The sequence below is a fragment of the Anguilla rostrata genome, chromosome 13, assembly GCF_018555375.3.
Source record: "Anguilla rostrata isolate EN2019 chromosome 13, ASM1855537v3, whole genome shotgun sequence".
NCBI classification, from domain to species: Eukaryota; Metazoa; Chordata; class Actinopteri; order Anguilliformes; family Anguillidae; genus Anguilla; species Anguilla rostrata.
In genome coordinates this window covers 15424044-15447733 of record NC_057945.1, presented here as the reverse complement: position 1 = coordinate 15447733, position 23690 = coordinate 15424044, and the positions used below count along the sequence as shown (strand labels likewise).

Sequence of the window (23690 nt, the reverse complement as noted above, 5' to 3'; positions counted from 1 at the left end):
TCATTATCCTACCAGCTGTGAACAAACAAAGGCTCTTACTCCCTGTCACTGCTTAACTGCCAGATCTTATTGATTGAACATTAAAGACACAATTGTTTTCTATAAATAAGTCCCCGACATTTCTTTTCTTATCCTGAAGTATTTGTCCATGTCCTCAAATAGCCCCCTCTTGTTTTACCTGAGGTAAAGTAATGTCAAACCATCTGGAAGGGTAACTTTCTACTGCCACTAAGAAATGGGTACAATAAAAGCCTAGGAGCATGGACTTCTAATGGGACAATGAAAGCAGGCACTCTCACACAAGGAGTATCAATGTGGTTTTCCTTCATTAGAATAATGGAGTTGGCTTCTTACTTTTAGATAATCCTTATAGGATTATCAGCCACACTTTCATTTTTAACCCTGATATCCCAGAAGACAAAGCTGGTTTGTGAGTTTTACGCACATGAACAGTCACTACTGTAACTACTATTTGAAAATGTTTTAATCTGGTAAGTGGTGAAAGTTTGAACAACTCTTGTGGTAATATAAATTGATGCACAGAAACCACATTCCAGACTAATTATGTAAAGTTTGGTTGATATAAAACTGACATCTACAACATGCATTTAGCCTTCAGCTAACATTAACTAACTACATTTTAAGTGCATTAAGTACATTACACTTGCTAGCAAACTGGGAAGTGTTCCTCCCTCAATGCGTGGATCGTTTCTCTTACAAATAACTTGGTTCTTTACTATGATTGGTAGCCACTGCACAACACTGACGTTAGCTAGCAATGCTTGGTGAAATGACTTCTCAGTTAACTTTAGCTGAAAGCTAAATGCATTATTCCCATCTTTATAGTATTAGTATAACCAAGGCTGCAGCTATTAATGCTCAGGCCCAGGGCAAAATACCTTGGTATGGCCCCCTCAATATATTTTGTAACAAATTAAAAATTGTAAACCGCATACCCAAGCCACAACAGTGTTCATACTATCACCACTTAGCAGAGTAAAACATTACCACCGCAAGCTTCTTCTCCTCACTCCACAGGTGCTGAAAGGCAGCCATTATGAAAAAAATATTTTGAGACCAGGGAGATGACCCAATTTCACTGTGGTGTTTGGAGGATCAGTTACTGCTGATCAAATGTTCTGCATAAAGAATGAAGTTGCTTGTCCCCTGATAATCAATTTTTAAGTAGTTTCTGGCCTCTGTTGCTGCAACTGTTGCCCAGAAAGTTGCCACATGTAGCATTACCTTCAGGGTTGCCAACCCATCCATAAAACATAGCATCTTCCCAGAAGTACTGTATGTTCGAGAATGCCCGTCTCCTATTCCATATTTTCAATCGTGGAAGTGGCAACCATACCTCGAACCAAGTTTATAGTTTACCCTCTATTTTGAATATAATCCAATATTTGACTAGTGGTAACAAACAGCTGTGAGACCATTTTGATCTAAAACCAAATTGAATTTAAGACACTCCCATAGTATGGTTAGAATAATGGTGGTTTTTTTTAGCATACTGTCCATCACATACAAACAGTATGCAGCATGCTTAGTAGACAGCACATATTTTGAGGACACAGTAGTTAGGAGGTTGATTCAAGCATTCAATACTGAAGGCCGCAGAGAGATGAAGGGATAATTAAGAGAGAGGGGAGTCTTCTCTCACAAGTTGAGAATAGTGAAGTGATTACAGATAGAGCAGGGTTTATAAAGGGAGGAGAAATGGGCTCTAACTTGAAAAGACTAAAAGAGGATGTCGAGAAAGGAATGCAGAAATGATGGTGGTGGACAGCCCAATCAAATGTGTCTGAAAGAGGAGCAAAGTCACGACTGGGATTTCTGAAAGGAGTTGCAAAGCAAACCAATTTTGAGTGCAGAAGGAGGACTGACAGGCAGTAATCTGCACAAAGATAGCCCAAGTGGAATGTTGTTAAAGGTATATTATAATACTGATAGGAGTATTTTTCATGCACACACAGTTCCCCCTGAGCAGAAGCCAGAATATAGTAATCTAGAAGGGTGGAAATCTAGGTTATATCCGGACATACCCTGGCTACATCCTAGTCAGCTAGAAAACTCTTCACTTTTCACCTGAACGCCTACACAGCATTTCACTGACTTTCCACCACAAGAATTTTCATTACGTCATTAATGGATGGAAGATTCAGCTTGGCACAGTGCTGTAGCGATGATGGGCTGAATATTTTATTATCCAAGTATCGATCATTTTTGCGTTCTAATGAAAGCCAATTAAAGCTTGCAGGAATTTAATAGTAAATAGCAAGAAGAAGAGAGGTGTGTATGTGAATCCTGAAAGCAGGTGGTCAGTTTACGAACCAAACAAAATGAGCGTTAGGAGTCAGAGAAACTGCAGTACAGTTAGAGGGAGGAATGTGTTAAAATGTGTGAAATGTGCGTCATTATGATTGCATATCACATATTATTTTATGTCTGCGGGAGGATGTTAGTCATTTTCATGCAGCAGTCACATTGAAGACACAGTACTTGTAGTAGCTATGAAAGTCTTGTCTAAATGATGTGCAACATTTTCTTGGGAAACGCTGGTCATTTTTAGCTTTGAGATGTAGGTTTACTGAATGTACCAACAAGCTGCCTCTTAAATGAATAGTTTGTCCTCCTGAACGTGTTCATGATGACTACCAGGAGGAACCTCCCAATAACGCAATAACGCATTAATTTCCCTAACTTTATTGCTATTATTATTTTTTTTACTGACTCATTTTGTACGTGTGACATGGAATATACAGTATAATGACTCAATTTTAAATGCAGGTGTGTTTAATACTTAGGTATATGAGAACAACAGTCTTTTTACCTGTTCAGGTATGTGGCACAACACCAGCAGTTTCTGGATCAAACATTTTGAATAGGAAATAGCATCCTGTAGGAAACTGACAAGGAAAGTGCCATTGGTATTGGAAGTGTTACTAGAATTTTTTATTTTTATTTTTGGTTTAATTAAAAGCCTTCCAATTATTGAATTAATTTATTGAAATTCCAGTGCTGTAGTTATTGGTAATCGTCAATAAAATGTCAAGAATATTCCATTAAATCACTATGATGGACCTTATTACAAAGGCAAAGTATTGTTTTCATAGCAAAACATACCTGTGATGAGCATGTTCATATTAATTTCTTTGCAAAAAACAACGTACTTGCATCTCATATAATCTAAAGGTACATCCTTGGACGTGCTTGTGTCATTTTTGGTCACAAACAACTGAAAACATGCTTGCCAACAGTAATCTATACTTTATGTGGTACTCAAGAGAATTGAATTATAAGCAGGAAGTTCCAGGCAAGAAAGACACAAACACGAAAAGAGCCTTGGTGAAAGCAGAACTCAATTTGCTTTAAAAATGGATCCATTCAGGTTCAGTTTACTAAGGTAGCAGACATGTACTTCCAGGGAACTGTAAAAAGCCTGAAGATGAGGGCAGAAGTCCAGATATGTCTGGTATTAGTAAAAGCTTTTATCACAAGTGACAGACATGTTTTGTGTGATAAGGAATCACTGAAGTAACCATTAATTGAAATGATTTTTCCCCTCTGCTTTGGGACAGATCAGCTAAGTCGGCAAAAATATTTATGTTTTGGTTTTTTTTTTTTATACAATCAGAGGAGTGGAAGCACCCCTTTCCTTTGGATTAAAAGCCACTACTGCAGGTGAACTTGAAATGACAGGCAATAATGGTAATGCTTTCACACCGACCTGCGGGAGGGTTCTGCCTGAGGCTGCATTTTCAGATAGATGGACAGGGGGAGAGAGAGAGAGAGAGAGAGAGAGAGAGAGATGTGAAAAGCTCTCTCCTGTCACCCCATTTCTCCAGGCCCACAGTTACTCAGAGATGCATCTGCTGGGGACAGTTCAGGATGGTAAATGGAGCACAGAGTCCAGCCGTATGCTGTACCTGCAGACCCACAGCAGACCTGCTGATCTCATGCCTCTCTGCTATAAAATGCAAAAGTACACAAAATATTTTACATTGGAAAGTTTCTTTGTTAACCCTAGAAAACCATGTTTCATTTAAGGTGGCTTTGGTCTCCAGGGGTAAATTTATTATTATTGTTTTTAAATAAATAAAAATTACATTTACTGAAGCACTGTTAATACTTTTCAGTCTCATGAAAAAGCATACACTGTTCTTCACTCAGGCTTAGACACCGCAAAGATCGCTAGCATGCTAGCTACTAAAGAAAAAAAATCAAGGTTTATGTGTTCAGTTCAGTTTACTTTTACGTTAGTACTACTAAAAAGAAAATGTCGCTTCAGAGGGGAAAATTGCATGGAACCAACAATAAACTATGATTTGAACTTATTTGTGTCTTAGATTCATAGCAAGTTGCCCTGCGATAGATTGGCGGCCTGTCCAGGGTGTATCCCTGCCTCTCGCCCAATGCACACTGGGATAGGCTCCAGCATCCCCCGCAACCCTGATCAAGATAAGCGGGTATAGATAATGGATGGATGGATGGGTGGATGGATGGACTCATAGCAATGATTACACACACAGTCATGCAATATTTGGTTATAATAATAATAAATCAAGAAAATAAAGCAAGAACATACATTTTAATAGAATACTAGTGGTGAGAGAGAATGGAGGAGAGGCATTAAGCCAGGCAAGGAGAAATATATGTTCGACATTCATTGACATTCCCTCACACAAACGCTGTTATGGATATTCTCCAGATGAATATTGTTATGACGTATACCTCTACCAAAATTTGCACCTTTCATTGCCGATATATGTACAGAGATTGCTTTGGCAAGCCACACAGATAATTAATCAGTTACTCTTTGAATTGTTAAATTAGCTGAAAGTTGTTTTGCAGTGGAATTCCACTTTAGTCTGAGAATTTGTCGCTCAGAAGATATTTATTACTGGCTGTTAATCACTAGAATTTTTAATATGAAGATATATCAGATTGTCAAAACTGGAATGGAAGAGGCAAATAAATGTAATTTACAAAGCAGTGAACACAAAACATGGTAATTCACAGATTATTGTACACAGAAATTAGCTAAAGGTTGAAACACAAACATCAAAACATTAGCAGCAAAAAAACATTTAGTCTTTCATTCCTCATTTGCCCGTGATTTCACATCCGTCTTAGAACAGAAAACAGATTTATATGTAATGTGTGTTGGCCTGACTCCATGTCCATATTATATTTCCTCTAACTGTGTCCCACTCTAGATCATTCCTGCCAACCAAGGAGGAAGAAACAGTCCAACAGTTCCCAGAACGCACACAATTATAAACATCCACAGAAATATCCTGTCAATGACCATCGCCACATACTTCCAGTCTTCTTTCACCTGAAACAGAAGCAGATGCAAAATAATTTATTTTCATATCCCACTCCTATTTACAGTTTCTTCCCATTGAAAAAAAATCCTCTGTTGCTGCAGGAACAGAGAAACGTCTGGATACAAAATCTTAATGCAGACAGTAATGGGAAACTTTTTTTAATGTTCCTCAGAAATAAGCAATGAAATGAGCTTCACAGAAATAAAACTACTTTTTGATGTGTATCTCTGTCACTCAATACTTGTTTTATTTAGGTGGGTCTTGGACAATCCATCCATCTATCTATCCATTATCTGTACCCACTTACCCTGGGCAGGGTCACTGGGGGTGCTGGAGCCTATCCCAGCATGCATTGGGCGAGAGGCAGGAATACACTCTGGACAGGTCACCAATCTACCGCAGGGCGCACACACCATTCACTCACACACTCATACCTATGGGCAATTTAGAGTCTCCAATTAGCCTACCTGCATGTCTTTGTACCCGGAGAAAACCCACGCGGACACGGGGAGAACATGCAAACTCCCCAGAAACGCTCAGGCCGAGCCATTATTGCGCTTCAAATCAGGTATCTTTATTGGCAACAGATATCAAGCTATCTTTTCAAAACATCTCTGAGAAAGTCTAATTGAGATTAGATTGGTTGATGGATTTTTTTTGGCTGAAGGATGGATTTGATTTGGAATAACCTACTGGGATAGATGCTGAATGTTCTATGGTATCAAATTGTCTGCAATGGGTATTGATGTAATGGCCTAAAAGTCATCAATACGATGCCTTTATATCCAAATCTCTCTAAAGTATGAATTAACACATCACGTGAAGTACTTGAATTGAACACTTGGCTGGCTTCAGCTCTAACCCATTCAATACAAATGCACCTTTAATGTTGTAATAGCATTCTTATTTAATTTTCAAGGTAGACCCATTTCTGTGAAGCTCTCTTTTTTGATTAGCAGTTTGCATACCCACTCCTAAGATGTTAAAGAGAACACAACCACTTGTGCTTCAGTGCAAGTAGAAGGAGAAGATTGGTACTTCCAAAGACCCAAAGAAATAAAGAATGTGAACACTCTTTATTTCAGAGGTAAATTTATTTCAGTTCATTTATTTATTAAAGGGGCAGAAAACTCACAGAAAAGTCAGCATCTTCTGCCCTGAGGTGGTCTGCAATGTACTGGACGCCCTCGATGGCCAGCTTCATGGAGGGGGACATCAGGAAGAGGTGCTGATCCTGGCCGCCAGTCACCGTGGAGAGCCCGTCGGAGGGCATGGTTGGTTTGAGGTGGGCCGTGCCGCAGGGCGCCTCCTTGGCTGGCGAGTCGCGCTGGAGCCCGGCGCTTTGGGAGGCCTCCTCACGCAGGCAGCAGTACTGGATACTGCAGGAACGGCAGCGGGACACGCCCTGGGGAAGCTCGTGCTCGCAGAGGGCGTGCTGGACGCTGAGGGAGCGCACTTTCGGGTGACCCCGAGGCCCGTCCGGGGACAGGCTGCACGGGATGCCGGGGGGCGGAGAGGGGGAGAAGCACTCCTGCAGGGGAGGTTCCTCCAGGAGAATGGAGTACTGGCTGGAAGGGGACGGGGACAGCAGCTGCGTCTTTGGGAGGCGTTCCTCCACATGGAGGTAGAGGCTTGGGGATGGGGAGCGTGCCGGGGCGTCCCAGGCGTTGGGCTGCGGGACAGGGAGGGCGGGCTCGGCCTCCATCTCCGCCCAACGGGGCGTCTGGCTCACCTTCTTATGCATCATCTCTATGAGCTTCTTGCAGCTGTCCTTGCAGACGGTGGAGGGCCGTTTCATGAACAAGTAGTGGGGGATGAGGTCCAGGAAGACCCTGCGGACCCAGTGTGGCATGGTGTGCGTGCGCGGTGAGCGGTGGTGGACGTTGAGCACGAAGACGGTGATGATGATGGAGAGGGTGACAAAGATCATGGTGAAGAGCAGGTACTCGCCGATGAGCGGGATGACCAGCGAAGTGGAGGGGATGATCTCAGTGATGAGGAGCAGGAAGACGGTGAGGGAGAGGAGGACGGAGATGCAGAGCGTGATCTTCTCTGCGCAGTCCGACGGCAGGTAGAAGACCAGCACGGTCAGGCAGGAGATGAGCAGGCAGGGGATGATCAGGTTGATTGTGTAGAAGAGTGGAAGCCTCCTGATGATGAAGGAGTAGGTGATATCTGGGTAGATCTCTGTGCAGCACTCATATTTCTTGGAGTTGTAGGTCCCCACCGCATTCACTATCACCCACTCCCCGCTCTCCCAGTAGTCCATCTGGTCCACGTTGCTGGCCATGCTCACCAGGTCGATTTTGGCCCTGTCGTAAGTCCAGGAGCCGAACTTCATCTTGCAGTTCTGCTGGTCAAAGGGGAAAAAGGTGACGTCTATGCTGCAGGAGCTCTTGTAGATGGCGGGGGGCACCCACTTGATTCTGCCATCGTGGAACAGGTGAGCTTTGGTCAGGTGGGTCACGGCAAAATCTCCGTCCGCACTGGATTTTAAAAACACATTGAATGACAGTCATCAGTATTGATTAGTGGATGGGTATGCAACCCCAGATATTTCATTTCTAAGAAAAGACAATCACAACAGTTCTAGTGCTCCCTAAAAACTATTCCCACTCTGGCTTTATTTTATTAATGTAGAAGAGAATTCTTAACAAGTAACACAAACTCAGGTAAAAAGGTATCACTTTGCATTGTGACATGACTACACTGATGAGCTGCACTAAAACTACAACTAAAACTGGTAATACATGTACAGTAAGTGTGTCTTGAAAGTGTTTTATCAAAACATACTTATTATAAAGCACAATGTCTGGCCTCCAGATAAGTTCAGATGGAATACGAACAGAGGTGACATTTTCATATTCTTGGGGGTTCCATCGTAGCTTGTAATCATTCCACTCCTGTTGGAATATCAACAGAAAGGACCACATATTTTGTGTGAGGATGGCACTAAGCAAAGAACCAAAATTGAAATGTGAATTCCTTTTCACTTCAGACTTACTTGTTTGACCCAGACATTGGTGGTCATCATTTGGTTCTTCTCATCCTATTGATAGAAAAAGACAACGTTGGTCAATCCATGCAACAAAAAAAGAGCATAGGATTACAGTGAAGCAATTGTTTAAATTCACTGGTTATACACACAAACATGACATGAAAGCCAAACATCTGTGATGCCCCCTCTGGAAATGTGTTTACATCTGCTCTGATTACAGAATTACATTTGATTTTTAACTTGAGGTGAGAAAAGATGATATAATACATTTTTATGTCTATCATTTGGCAGATTAAGATTAAGTTTGTCACATATCCATTCAACAAAGAACATTCATAATTGTTAAGGCAACCTACTCCCCTCAGAAATTAATCTTCAAAGTGAGTAGTGTGACCTTTTGATTGTTTGTCATAAAAGAAAGTGCCAGAATATAGAAGGCAGAGCCTTTCTGGCTCTCTTAATCTCTGCCATGCAAGCAGTGGAAGTATTCAAGTCCAAGTCTAAAGAGAGAAGAGGTAAGAGATGATTTGACCTTCTGCTTCTCACTATAGTCAAAGGCCAACAGGGACAGGTCATAGAGTAATCAAAGCTCTATTATCATAGCCTGAATTCACTGGCCTTAACTTTGACATTTAAATGAAAGAATATTATATTACTATGAATACATAATAATAAGCCCATCTAGGCTTGTCACTTGGACGCCCCATGGATCTCTACCATATACTGTACTTACTACATAACCACTTTGTTGCTGTATATAATAGCTGCTGCTTTTGCTAGAGCTAATGGGGATCCTAATAAATGAAATGAAATATATTATAGAACTTGTTTTTACTTGTAACTAAATTCCACGTAAGTACCTGAGAAAAGTTCACTTGAGAAAAGTACTTAACTTTATTAATCCCTTTAATGAAAATTAAAAACAGTCAGCATCCGCCTTAAGTCTTCTTTTGCTAAACCTGAATGGTTAAGCGTTTTACAACCCCCCTTGTAGCATTTCATGTAAAGAACCAATTTAAATTCCATTCTTTGTACTCCTTTTCAAAAGCATCCATCTTATAGTGTGGGGCCAAGAATTCTATACAATACTCTAAATATGGTCTGACAAGAGCATTGTATGACATCAATATAATCTCTGATTTATGCTCAGCAGTACCTATTTCCAATTGAGCAATTAAGTGCTTGATTGAAAGTAAAATGACCTGCACCAGCTGCACAAAGAATGATATCTCCATACTTAAGATGGCACCATTAAGAGGATACTATTGACATTAACATTTTCATGGTCATTTTTGAATCGCCGACAGGTGATTTCAGACTGCTGGTTCTGCTTCTGCACCTTGAAAGTAGAGTGTTAAATCATAAATTACCTTCAGCTGCTCCCATTTAACCTATAGGACACCACCTACAGTATGCTATATTTTGCAAGTTGCACTGGATAAGCACATTTGCTAAATCAGGCATCCCCAACCGTGGTTCTGGAGAGCTACAGGTTCTCCTCATTTTTGTCTTCACTGAGAAATCCAAAACCAGTTAAGACCAAACAACCAAGCTGTGGTAATGAACGATGTATTTGACAGCTTAATTACCAGTTAAGTAGTAACAACATAGCCCAGAAAACACACAGCTCTTCAGAACCAGGGTCAGGGGCCTGAATGCTAAGTGAATGCAGTGTAACGTGATGTGCTCCTGTGGCTAATGATCGTATGGGCTGTCCACATGCTCACCACATCGATGAGCTGGGCGATGGAAAGCCCAAAGTGCACCAGCACCACGTCGGATGTGTTGGCGACCGGACGGGACAGCTTGTTGTAGTGGGTCAGCAGGGTCTGCAGGAGCCTCTCTTCTGCATGTGCCTTCATGTGCACGTGGGTGTAGACTGGGGGAGAAGCACAGTTATGCACTATACTGCACTTCATTTGAAGAGTCCTTTCTGAGAAATTGCAACCTTTAGCTGTAAGTGATAAAACACCCCTCGGACGTCAGACCACAAGACAGGCAGTCATACAAAACTAGAAATGGTACCTTTGTGGTTAAAGCTTTTTTAGGTTAAGGTCTCCAAATGCCCGTGCTTTATCTATGGTAGAATAAGTAAAACTTCAGCACTCACTTGCATGATATGTGTCATGCACAGTCCTCAGGTGGCCCAATATCAAGTTAGTTCATTAGAGTTCTCAGTGTACGTATTTCTATGTATTTGTGCTTTTTAAAAATGCACAGACAACCTGAAATATCTTCCACATCCTGAAGAGTTAGCAGGCGTGGCCTGGTTTCAGTATGTGTGAGTCACTATGCAGAGGACCAGAGCTTCCGCTGAATATGCTTTTGGGGGAAAGGGGTGGGGGTACTTCTGTGCTCTTCAAAACACTCAAATGAGCTCACATTTGTGTCCTCAAGCTCATGCAGTATCAGTAATTCAGGAGAAGGTTACTCATGAAGTCTCGGATGCTTTTAAACTGCATCCTTAATTTTTAAAAAATGATTGTGTAATACTTTTATCCATCCCGTATGGCCTTCAAGCAGCACTGCAGTAAGAGCTTGACAGTGGCAACAAAAAACGTCTCCCACGTTAATACTTTTGGTAGCGGATCTCTTGACACCTCTTTGGTGTTGGAGGACATGCGATATCACCAATGAGCAATTAAACCAATAAGCAATTAAACTCCATAATTTTTTTCCCCAATTTATAAGCAATCCATTTAATTACTTGCAGTTTTTTGGAGATGTGCAAAATAATAAACAACACGCCAGCAAAGTTTTACTTTTTACAGAGTGCCGACAGGGGCTACCAATTAACACATACATTGTAAATGATATGATATGTGCCTAACTCCTGTGACTGTTGTTTCAAAGATTCAAGTGATGGCAGTGAATAAATGAGTCATGCTGACCCTGTGAGGTCAGGATTGCTCAAAGGGAACTGCTTACAAGGACCTCACCAAGAACACAGCACTGCCAGAACATGTTTATCACTCAATATGATGCTGTCTTCAGGGCTCCAGCAAGGGGAGTGCAGTTCATCAATGATTCAGCTCTCAAAATATACTCAGGGGAACAAAAACAAGCAGGTTCGTCAAGTTAACTGACAGCCTGTTCCTGTCCCAAGAATGATTTAATTTTAAAATGCGATATGTCATAACATGGATGTAGATCATTTGTATTCTTTTTGTATACCTGAGAAAGAGCCTCACAAGGGCTTGAAAGATTGTACATTTTACAGTATTATGGAATAAATACAGAAAACTAACATTCGGAAACTATACCATAGTGTATGAGTTATATTTAAACTACACTGATTGTAATTGTTGATTTGTCAGTGACCCAGGATTTATGCATAACTGTATGTACTCATGTTTGCAAAATTATTTTTGTAAAAATTAATTTATCCCCTTAATACCCTTTATATACCCCTTGGACCTTCCCACTTTTCTTTTTCTTCTTGATTGGAATGCTCAGTCGTATATGTAGGCCAGAAACTGTGCTGCAAGAGCCTGCCAATTCAGAATAAAACATCTATATGTATACATTTTGAAATACATTATGAATAATTCATAGTTTAAGTGATTAGTACAACACATTTAAATGAACATTAAGCAATATAGAATACATTGTTAATGCATAAACGACTTAAAATTATATATATGACGACATAATATATTCAGCAATTATATAATATATAATATATGGTAGCATACAGGATAATGTGCAATACAGTATACATACTGTAGGAGTATTCTCTAATAAGGAATTTGAATGAAAGTTTATTACATTTGGGACTATGGACAATCTTACATTATGTATTTAAAAATTATTTATTGTTAATAAAGTATGAAATGTAAATAAAGTGAGTCAGTAAATCTAATAAAACATTGTGACTGAAATAGCAATCAGTGCATTCTTATTAAGCTAGCCTGCATTCACTTTCAATTCTCATTTCCAAAAATAACTTCTTTTTGAAATTCCCAAAGTCACTGTCCATTAACTGCAGAGGACAGAAGAGTCATTCAATTTCCTGATGTCTGGTATACCCTTTTATTTTAAATGCATTAGATCAATACCTCTCTCAATTGATTTTTGTTCAGGTTTTCCCCAAAGATTGCCAAAACAGTTCTTACCATTACTCCTCCTTCAGTGACACTTATTATTTTCTAGGCTTAAGTGATTGAATGACATGCAGTCTGAGAACAGTCACACTTCCCACAACATAAATATTTTTAGTGGGGGAGTGCCCGTTTGGCTGACAATGCACTCATTATACATAATTGTAAAATATGTCCCAAATGCAGTGAAATATTTCACCCCAGATAAACTTATCCCCAGCCCTTACTCTGATAATGTACTAGAATATTTCAGCGTGCCAATTTGTAATGTAGTGGTTAGTTCTTGTAATACTGTACAATATTGTAATAGTTCAGAGCAATATTTAACACGTCACCACAGCATTCCCATTGGCAGGTTTTATAATATGTAACAAAAAAGTATTGTGGGGAATACTATGCAGTTTTATTGAAGTTCTACTTTAAATATAGCGACAAAATCCATCATTACTGTTTAAATATCATTTGAGCTAAATAACACTTTTCAAAGTAAGCAACACTGTTTAGCACATTATCCGGTTAGCAATCATATCCAGAGTAGCTTTTCAGAAAAGTCTGAATGATTATCTCCACATTTGGAATGAAAAGCTGTATCGTGATTGTTACTGCACAGGTGAACATATAAAATAAGTATGTCAGCCACACTGACTGCCAGGTCAGAAAAGCAGTTCAGCATTAAGGGTGGTGGTTTCACAGAGGGAAAAGTGAGGAAATTGAATTGAATCTGAACCCCTGAAACAGAAAAGCGGGTGTGCGCTGTAAGACTTAATCAGAGCAAGTGGTTCACAGCAATCACTCTTTCAGGAAAGGTCAACGTTCATCTATGCTCAGTGTTATGCTCCATCCTAGGAGAATTTCAAAATTTTGTTCTCAGCTGCGAAGAGGAAAAGATGGCTGAGAAAAGCAAACTATGTCTAAAATCCTACGGTATGTTCTTGGTTCACATGCCACTGATTTTGTGATTACATCTGCTTGTGTTTCTACATTTGCACATTATCATAGACTGCTCATAACAAGGCATTAGTGACCTAAACTATTATACTGCAGTATTTTATTCTCATAAAAAAGTATTTTTTATTCTCTATGCAGCTTCCAGCATAATAATCAAGTACTTAGCAGCTGGGAATGTATATTACATTAAAAAAATACTGGCAATGCTCTAGCTCAAGAATAAGTTCTGATTAAATTAATTAAAATATGTATCTCCCTCGTGAATAAATAAATTCTTAGTATACAGTATACACTGATTTAGCATTAGATATACTGTATATTTTTACCAACAGACTACTACTGATACTGAAAAAAGTACTATATAGTACATATTAAAAATGTGTGAAGTGATATTTCTGATATTCTAAATTTTATTACTGTTCCTTATTATTCTCCATCCTGGAAACAGAATGAATGCATGAAAGGACATACATGCATTTTTAGGCATACCATTATACCTGATGCTGATCTAGTGCTCAAGTTCAGTCTCAGTAAGTCTTCATTTGCCTAATGTATATTTCTACAACATCACTCTAAATAGAACCTGTTCTGATGGAACACCGATAAATTCCTATAAAATAATCAAGCGTAAAAATACAATTTACCTGATGCTGGATGAAAAGATATCAGCATGCCCAACACGTGAAAACAATTAGCGAGAGACATTCTGAGCCGGTAACGCAAGCCGTCGTCTTCTTTCCCGTTTGTCCGGAACAAGTTTGGTCCTTTTTCCTGGCTTTGCTCACCCCTCAAGCCTCCCTTGCAGTGACGCTAACAACATACAGCTGGATTCTGCCTGCATGTCTTTTCATTGCTTTTTAAAAAAAATGTTGTACCATTCACACCATCCAGAACAGGAGAAAATTAATTCTGGAATTTTTCATAAACATGTGACAGATAGACACACTTTTGTTGTTCTCATAAGTCCCTCATTACAGTGTGCCATAGGAGTGAAAGCTTTGATGGGATCAGCTCTGTGCTCTCAGGTTGTTTGCGGTTGCCTCTCACCTCTCCATTGGGATTTTGGCTGCTGGGAGCTCAAAGATATCACCTCATTCAGTTATGATATTTAACAACCTTGGCTGTAGCTCCAATGAAATGCAGAGTGCTGCACCACAATCCCTCTTTTTCCTCTCTCTCTCTCTCTCGCTCTCTCTCTCTCCCCCTCTCTCGCTTGCTCTCTCTCTCTCCCTCCCTCTAGCCCTCTCTCTCTCCGTATCCCTCGATACATCCACAGGTGAGATTATGCATGAGGTGAGGTGAACCACTGCTGTTCAGAACAGTGTGCATGTGTGTGCGCGTGTGTGTGCGTGTGTGTGCGTGTGTGTGTGTGTGTATGCGTGTGTGTGTGTGTGTGTATGTGTATGCGCGCGCGTGTGTGTATGTGTATGTATGTGTGCGTGCGTGTGTGTGTATGCGTGCATGCTCATGTTTGCGAAGATGGGGAGGAGTTCACTAGTCATTCAGTCAAACAGAAGGAGAGCACTGCAGCCTGTCACTCTCCTTTTTTTCCTCTGATTGCTTTATCCTCCAGGCTTTGGGGTTTTCTTTCAGGAGGACAGAAATGTGCACTCTTCTTCTTCCTCTCTTCTGCTTCACATCATCTCTTTATAATGTTTCCTCTCGTATTCAGCCAGTCCAGCAGTTTGTAAAATCAGCATGGTTCATGTTATTTTTAGATCAGTGTTTCTGTCTCTCACTTCTTTTTTTATTTTTTATACAATGATCCTTAACAATGAACGACCAATAAGTTATTAAAATTGGTTTTAAAGGAGCCACCTTTCAAAGCAATTTATAAAAAGGAATAAATAAAGAAAAAAAAAATCTTGCACAGATCAAGCATAAATTAAATAAAGGATTCCTGTAAATGTAAATGTACTGTAAATTCCATGTCTTTCATAAACTAATGAGCAATTAGCTATTTTCTTATGAATGCATAAGAAAATGACTAGTGTGCATTATTTCATTAAGTAAAACATATTTCTTCTGATAAAATGCATTTTTATAACACGTGAGACTGATATCGAGCTAGTGTTACTGATGACATCTGCCCAAGGTAATACATCACAGGAATTTCAGAGGTTGTAGCCTTGCTGTGGAAATAGTTTTATCATGGCAAAGCACCAAACAAATGTTTCAATAGTTTAAAGGATTTTATAACCTTGGTTCAAGAGAGTGAGACTCATGTCACATATTGAGAATGCAAAAGTGAATCATATTTTCCTAATTTCATGATTAAATTGCTATTGTGCTATTTAAGTAAAATAACAAAGATAAATCATGGATTAAGTTTTCCGGTAGATATTTTTCAAAGTATAGGAACACACTTTCACAACATTGACTTTCATAATTAAAGTTTCCTGAACATACAGAATGATGGCTAATGTTCTAATAGTAGAAAAAATAAAAATGTCTGATTTGGCAGAGCACACAACAATGTACATGTTTTCATCAGGTATCACAAACTCTTTAATAGGGATGAGATGACAATATCTATTTTTCTGTTTTAAATTCATAGCACAGTTGTGCTACCTTCTGGGTGAGAAGTCAGTCTTGCCCATGAGAAGAGCAGACCTGGCACGAGGCAAACACCAATTAAATGGTGACATGGCGCACTTACCTGCCATCCTCTGCCCTGGCCATCTGCACAGTTTCGTCACTTAGGAGACCATTTAATTTAGCCTGGGAAGCAATACAATGAGAAGAAAGGTTTGCCTGGTATGCTCCTCTCCTGGGTAATTAAAGGTACATTATCAACGGCCAGCTTCTACCTCTCCTCCCACCCCATCTGTTCCTAATCTCATTACATTACATTACTGGCATTTAGCAGATGCTCTTATTGAGAGTGACTTACACAACTCTTTACATTGCATCCATTTATACAGCTGGATATATACTGAGGCAATGCAGTTTAAATACCTTGCTTAAGGGTACGACAGCAGTGTCCCAGCTGGGAATCGAACCTGTGACCCTCTCACACTTTCCCGAGAGATTTTTTGTTTTATATATATATATATAAAACAAAAAATCTCTATAGTGATATTTTAAGTTATTTGCTGAATTCCTACCGCAAAAAAGCATGCTTAAACATTATTTTATATATATATATATATATATATATATAACTCTCTATTTCCCATCTTAAAAGCTTGAAAAATGCTGCCTTTGAGATTTTTGCTGATTTTTTTTCCCATCATCAGCACATTCTACACAGGATTTGGTTTCAGTCCATTTTAGCCCATGAAATGAAAGTACTGGCAACAATGTGAAATATTGCATTACTTCAACTGGCAAAGGCGTTTCATTTCAACAGATCATTTCAGTAGCGGAAAGATCAATGTGTCAATGAATTCTCACTTGTTAATGTACGCCTATAAAATAGAATTACTAAACTTTGCATGGAGTCCCAATGACTAATGAGTTGTGTGGTGTTCAACACGAGTACGTTCTACATCATTACGATGTTCTACATCTGGATCATTCCGACAGCTTTTGATGTTGTTTTCAGAAATGTCCTCTGCAGCGGAATCCTCTCACAGGGAATTTTGTGTATTTTTCACCATGGCAGCTTGCAGGCTTTGAATATTGTCTGGAGAAAGTGATTAGTAAAAGCTGTTTTCCAGCCACTGAAATGCAAGTAAATGTTTCACACATGCTGTGCACCTAGCACAGTAATTTAGATGAGTGACAGATGTGATAGATGAAGACTCAACAGATCATTACATGCATTTGTCTGAAGCAGGCTGTCAATCAAACATGTTTTTAAAAAAATCCAAGTCATTTTTTTAATTTATTTTTTACATAAGTGCAATTTGGCAGGTTTGGCTAACTAAAATTTACAGTTGCATTCATCTTTAACTTTGATTCACAACTAATCATACATGTTTTTTCATCACAAAAAACAGCAATCGCCAAAATTAATTCATTTCACTGAAAGAACAATATGTAATATACATTAACATTCGTCTGTTGTAATGCATATAACAGATTCCAAGTCTCATTTCATACATTGACAAGAGTACCATCAAAAGAATATTAATGCTTCTTTCTCCCAGATGTTAGCTTTATCAGTGTGACTTACCACTTTCAAATATTGACCTCTTACATAAGCCCTTTTCTAAAAATGGCTTCCCTTAACTGCGAAGGACAGTGCTTGAAGGTGAAAGAGGTAACCATTGAAAGCCTTTATCCCAGCGAAACTGCAGAGGGAAATGCCATGGTGTCGCTGTCAGAGCAGGCCTGTGCTCTCCTTCTCCAGGAGCATGATAATGGCGTATTAGTCCCCCCAAACCCCCCCTTTCCCTTCAGCTGCACTTCCACAGTCTCCTGGGGACACGGAGTCGGCAATGCATGGCACAGAGAAAATCTGACCACCTGCCCATTCTCAAGGAAGGAGAGGGCAATTGCAGAGACTCTGGCCAGCATTCAATTCATTCAATTTCTAATTAACTTTGATTATTTAAAAGATGCAAATGTCATTTGGTTCTTCAGAAACACACGACAGATTGGCGAGTTAATTTTGGTGATCGCAGAAGCGGAAATGTGAAGTGTTTATGAAGAAAGATGTTCAAGCAAATGTTGACTGAACACAGGCTACACTCCTGTGGCTTCATTTGGACATGATACCATAAGACATAGAAGAACAACGAAAAAAACAAAACGCTCAATCTGCTATCACTGAGCACAAAGCATAAAGCAATATAGCTTTGTGAAACATTATTTCACTCTGAAAAACAGAATGACTCAGCTTGCATATGATATGCACCTACTTCAGCACATCCCAACAGGAGCACAGTTCACACTTTTTAAAACTTTGGTACAGCTGCTGAACATAACTGCATGTGTCAATTTGACCCTTATTTTTCCATCATTTCTTCAAAACAGTGAAAAAGGCAAAGACACGCTGGCATCCTCATTTTGAAGCCCCCCCCCTTTAAAATACTGTATATTTCAATGTGTGTGAAAGAATGAGACTGGATTTAGAAACATCCACATTGAAGGGGGCTAATGGTGCAGGTACCCACCCCAGGAAGAAGGGAAAACTAATATCTCGCTACATATAAATAGTCCCAGCGATAAATCGCATCTGTACCCAAGCTTTTCACATTTCACGCAAAGGGTCCCCTAATTCTTTCATTTTTCATGCTGTCGGGTGACAGGCTGGGGATGGGAATGAGCCGGCGACACGTCAGTGAGCAGCAGTCCCTCCGTCTGCCTACAGTCACCCACCGAGTCAAGAGAGCTTCTCTGACAGGGAGCCACCAGTCACTCCATCAGTCCCCCTCAGGTGAGGGATCTGGGCCCTGGTGAGCACTGGAGACACACTCGTGAAGCTGACTCTTGAGTCAGGAGCACAACACTATTTTTAACCTTGGGGTGGGAGGGGGGATGAAGATGAACGGTTTTTTAATGTTTTGACTAATTAGAGAAATTACATTAACAATGCTGTAGAATATGGTATAATGACAGGTTTTAATTTAGATGTTTCCTAAAACATATCCTCCATTAATTTTTCAAATAGGTTTCCATATTCATCTCGCTGACTGCTGAACCCACCAAGCAGTTCTGTTATGATGAAAAAAGAAAAAAACCCTTTAAAGTTAAGGTGATTAAGTACTACATAAATATGCTAGTTGAGTAAATACATTTTTACTTTATTTATGGCACAAGTATGAAAGGATAAGCTACGCAAGCATTCCCCATATCTGCCCGATTGCATTTGATTTGCAATGTGAAAAAATTTACAGCAATTGCTCATAAGAAAGAAAAATCTTTTTCTTTCATAAAATGGCATCCATCTGTTAGATTTAATGCTTTGCATTTTCTCAGATTTTCTAAACGCACATTCATGGAATGCCGCCTTTGTGCTATGGTACTCATTTCATGAAGCTGATATAACCCTCAACATTTTGCTTGTCAAATTGGAAAAAAAGAAAAAAAGAATCATGTTTACAGTCCCTACATTAATTTAATTTTGCAGTTCCATTCTGAGAAACTGTTTATGTACAGAACTGACAGCAGAGAGAGTATAAGTATGCTGATGTTTTTGGACTGTGCCCTAGTAAATCATGTCAATGATGAAGAGCACACCTCCAGCAATTATTATTATTGTTGGCCCAGAAATATTTTCCCAGTTGTATCATGCAGGTGTAATTGGAAGTTCATAAACAGAACCTTTTCTCCAGCTGGGGCAGAAACAGAGCATATCCTCATTATTTTACCCCCTCCAGTAGCTCCCTGTAACCCCCTCTAACAAAGAAGGTACGCCGTGCAGCTAGCCATTTGTAGATGCTTCAGGGTTTTCTAAAAGTGCAAGAGTAGCTTAAAAATGTGTCATCATTTATCCACTACCTTCAGTATACCCACAACACTTGAAAACACTTTGTTTATTTTAATGACCAAGACAACGAGTCAACTTGAAATTATTTTGTGGCTACTGTAAATCTACTTCATAGTACAAAGGCCCAAATGCATCGTCTCTGTCCACAGTGAGAAATTGCATTTGATAACTATATAATCACTACTAATATGAGGTACTACAGTCAGGTGGTAAAGATGATGACACCTTTTAAAAACTTTCCATTACTTGAGTTCATTGCTTTTCTGTATCTGACTGCTCCCATTGAACCGGCACACATCTAATTTTATACTGTCACTTATGTTAATTAATTAACAAGCCGTTTATATTGGCCTTATCAGCCAAAATGTCAGTACTAGAATGTGCACTATTCATTTTTTTAAAATTATGAACTCAGTTCTTAAAAAAATTATAAAGACATTATTATAAATTATTAGTAAAAGTAAAAAAAAAGAAGAAGTATTGTTCAATCTTGTATGTTGTGGAGGATTATGAGGTGGAACTGTATCCACGCAATCAGAAAACAACTCTGAGAATTGCTTTGAGAAAGTGTGGACACTGCTGAGAGGTTATGCATCTGCTCTCTATCTTAGAATAAGCAATGTATTAACAGGAACCAAATGTATCTAGGAACATTTGCAATTCATATGTGAAAGTGCTTGTCACTGTCCAGGATGCATTTTTAAAACAACATTCTTGAGGAGTGAAATCGCTCGTGCCAATTCCTGATAAGTCATTCTGACATCAGGAAAGCAATGTAATGATACAGTGAAGACATGACATTTAATAAGGTTTTGGGAAAAACAGTAAGCAGAAAGCAATGGCTAAAAATGTAAACTCTGAGTAGCCCCAAGCAAACTGCATGCTTGAATATTAAAATCATTTGCAAACAAGCCTAACTGGGATGGAACATGTTCTAAAATAAAACCAAGCACCAAAACAGTATTGTAATTGCAAAAATTAGCCAGTATTTTTCTGCCGTTTCTCCAAAATTCTTCCTTGCAAATTTTGAATACATAGCCCTGGAAATTATGCATTATAAGGTCCACATTCCACAAATACTCCCAAAAATGTTTAATTCAAAAACATAAGACATTTTGATTTCATGGGTATCTTTCTCAGGTAAAACATTCTTGTTCCACCTGTATATAAAGGTGTGGTTAAAGGCCACACTGCAAAGATATCTTATCTTTGTTTTTGCACAAGGTTTTTTTACATGGGTTAGAATTGTTTTTTTTTTCTCCTCAGATATTGAGATGGGCAATAACAGAAGTAGCAGGAGTGTTGCATTCAAGGATGTTGCAAAAGCAGTTCCTGCTCTGAGCAGTACGCATTGACAAGAGTGCATTATGGTAGAAGTGGGCACATGGAATTGGCAAGGTCACACTGAATGAAAACTGGAGAGAAAATCTGTCTTTTCATTTGTTGATTCACTTTATCAAAATGAAGGGGATACAAACAGCCTCAGCTGAATGGCTAAGGGCAATTATTTCGTCCCCAACCTGAAGATAACCCTAAATATCCATTGACCACATACCTGTCTGTTAGATGAGCAGATAGAAGTAACACTGGATATTCTTTGATTGGAATTGACTAAACAAAAGCCTGAATAGCAATGTTACATTTGTTTGGAAATGCCCTGGCTTTATTCTAACAAATGGCTGGACTGATTTCAGTAGCAATCAGAAAAAAAGGAAAATAACTTTTCAGGAAAACAAATGCCAGAGCCTCCTTTTCACTCGGTCTTTGTCCACAAGTTCAGTATATCATGCAAGGAGAGTTGCCTTTTGAAAATGATGGAATTGCCATCAGAACACAAGTTCATACAGTATAATATTTGCACAGTTTAACAGCTAGAATGTTTTCCCTGCGGAGCACATCAGCTGTAGCAGTTGTCATATTCATGTGAGGGAGTTGGAGTTTTGGGAGACCAACCGCGACTGAACAGGGGGTTCTTTAAGCTATTAACCAGAGGTAAAATAGCCACAAAGTCTCAAGAGACAAGAAAAAAAAAAACAATACTCCTTAGGGAGAGTATCCCAAAGAAAAGCTCTACACAACCCACGTACTGGGTAAAAAATAACTAAGGCTTAAGGAGTATGAAAATAAAACAAAACTGCCGGAGCAGAAAACGGGGCAACTCAGAAAACAGACCTCGAACCGAGGCTGAAAAAGTAAAACCCTAAAGAAAGAATACTGAGCTTAGATTGTGGCACTAACTTGTTGCCAACAATCTAAAAAAGCTAAAGACTGTTGTGCTAATTTTATAGCCACAACAATCCAATATCGCAGCTCAATCCTTTACCTTTACTTACCTTTTACCTTTTACCTTTACCTTTTTACCTTTTACCTTTCCTTTTACCTTTTACCTTTTACCTTTTACCTTTTACCTTTTACCTTTTACCTCGCTTGACAGAATACCAGCTCTCGTGCAACATAAGTGACACTGAAGCAAAGCTTATCGGCTTGCTCAGGGTTTAAATAGAACACCAACAGGTGCAAATTGTAAAAGGAAATTTGCACGTGTATAATTCAATCAACTCAATGGCCGTAATAACTGAAGAAAAGGTGCATGAAAAAACCAATGGCCGTAATAACTGAAGAAAAGGCGCAGAAAGGAAAAGAAATGGTGGCATCAGCCAAAACCATGACAATTCATATGTCTTTTACACTCAGGAAATAAGAAAATCACATACTGGCAATCTTAAAGAATTTTGTGTAAAGCTCCTACTATTGCCATTCTACCTCAGAAGCAGGGAAAATCAAAACGAATAAGTAAATAAGACCTCAAGAGCACAAATACGGAATGATCACTTCAAGGAAGGACCTCAAAAGCAGCAGCATCCATCAATAGGAATGAGTGGTATTAAAAGTCTCTGATGCAGATAAAGTAACATGGTTGATGTTCACTGACCAGCAGAATCCCAAAATTCTCTGCCCTGTGCCCATTCACCAATGCCCACAGGACAGGATGTGTCAACAATAGGTTTTCATGCCATGTGCACATGAACTCCCTGGCGAAACCAATTTGGTCAATGAAGGAGGAACTGAACAGAGAAACTGGCATACCTCAAACTCAGCAGGAGCTTGCCTGGACGTCCCAAGTCAAGGACCTTAGAAGCAACAGTCTTAGAATATTTTAGTAAGAAAAAATGTAAGGCATCTCATTTAAAAACTCACAACAGGCTGCAACTGTTAATGATGTATTCTTTATGGTTTTCCTATTGATGAGCATCATGGGCGTTAGTTTGAAATGTGGCATGAATATTTTTCTGTGGTCTTGCCAGTTTCCACAAACAATCTTCAAATGTGTGTGGAACATTCAGATATCATGCAATCAAATGTGACTATAACAGGACTGTCATTGATCAGCATCTGTGACAGTCAAGGGTATCTTGAGATAAGATGCCTAGGTCATGCCTGTATTGGCATAAAAGTAAAATCATTAGATCAGTGTCATATCTGGACAAAATCCAAGCTTTAGATTTACACCATTATCCATCGGATTGAAAGCAAAATTCCATGCCTAAAATGGACCAGATGTACGGTGTCACCACAACTATCCTGCCCCACATAAAATGCATTGGTAAAGTAGTATTGGACATTTACATGACCATACCACAAAATGTTGAGTGCACAATCACGCCTATATCACGAATGGACGTAGTTACTGTAACAAAGTGCTTAACAGCAGCAGGTTGGCCACATTTCACGCCAATCAAGTGTATCCGCCAGTCAGGGTGAAGCCGTACGGAAGAGGGAGGAAAATGGGAAGAATTAGAATGTTAAGTGATGTATTTTTTATAATGACACAAAATCTAACAGCATGGCCTCTGTGATCAGCAGGTCAATCGCGATGGACATAATTGGGCACCCCTGCTCAAGCTAAACTCACTACATGATCGAGCAGCAAG

General features: G+C 39.3%; 1 protein-coding gene across 1 annotated transcript; it reads right to left on the bottom strand.

Moving 5' to 3' along the window:
* Positions 1-4572: 4572 nt before the first annotated feature.
* LOC135237731 (neuronal acetylcholine receptor subunit alpha-4-like) lies at positions 4573-14704 on the bottom strand. Its single transcript, XM_064305121.1, has 6 exons — positions 14024-14704; positions 10059-10210; positions 8338-8382; positions 8127-8236; positions 6469-7819; positions 4573-5341 (listed from the first exon to the last, which is right to left on the bottom strand). The coding sequence occupies exons 1-6, from the start codon at positions 14082-14084 to the stop codon at positions 5216-5218; spliced, it is 1845 nt and encodes a 614-aa protein (XP_064161191.1). The 5' UTR covers positions 14085-14704; the 3' UTR covers positions 4573-5215.
* Positions 14705-23690: the final 8986 nt, after the last annotated feature.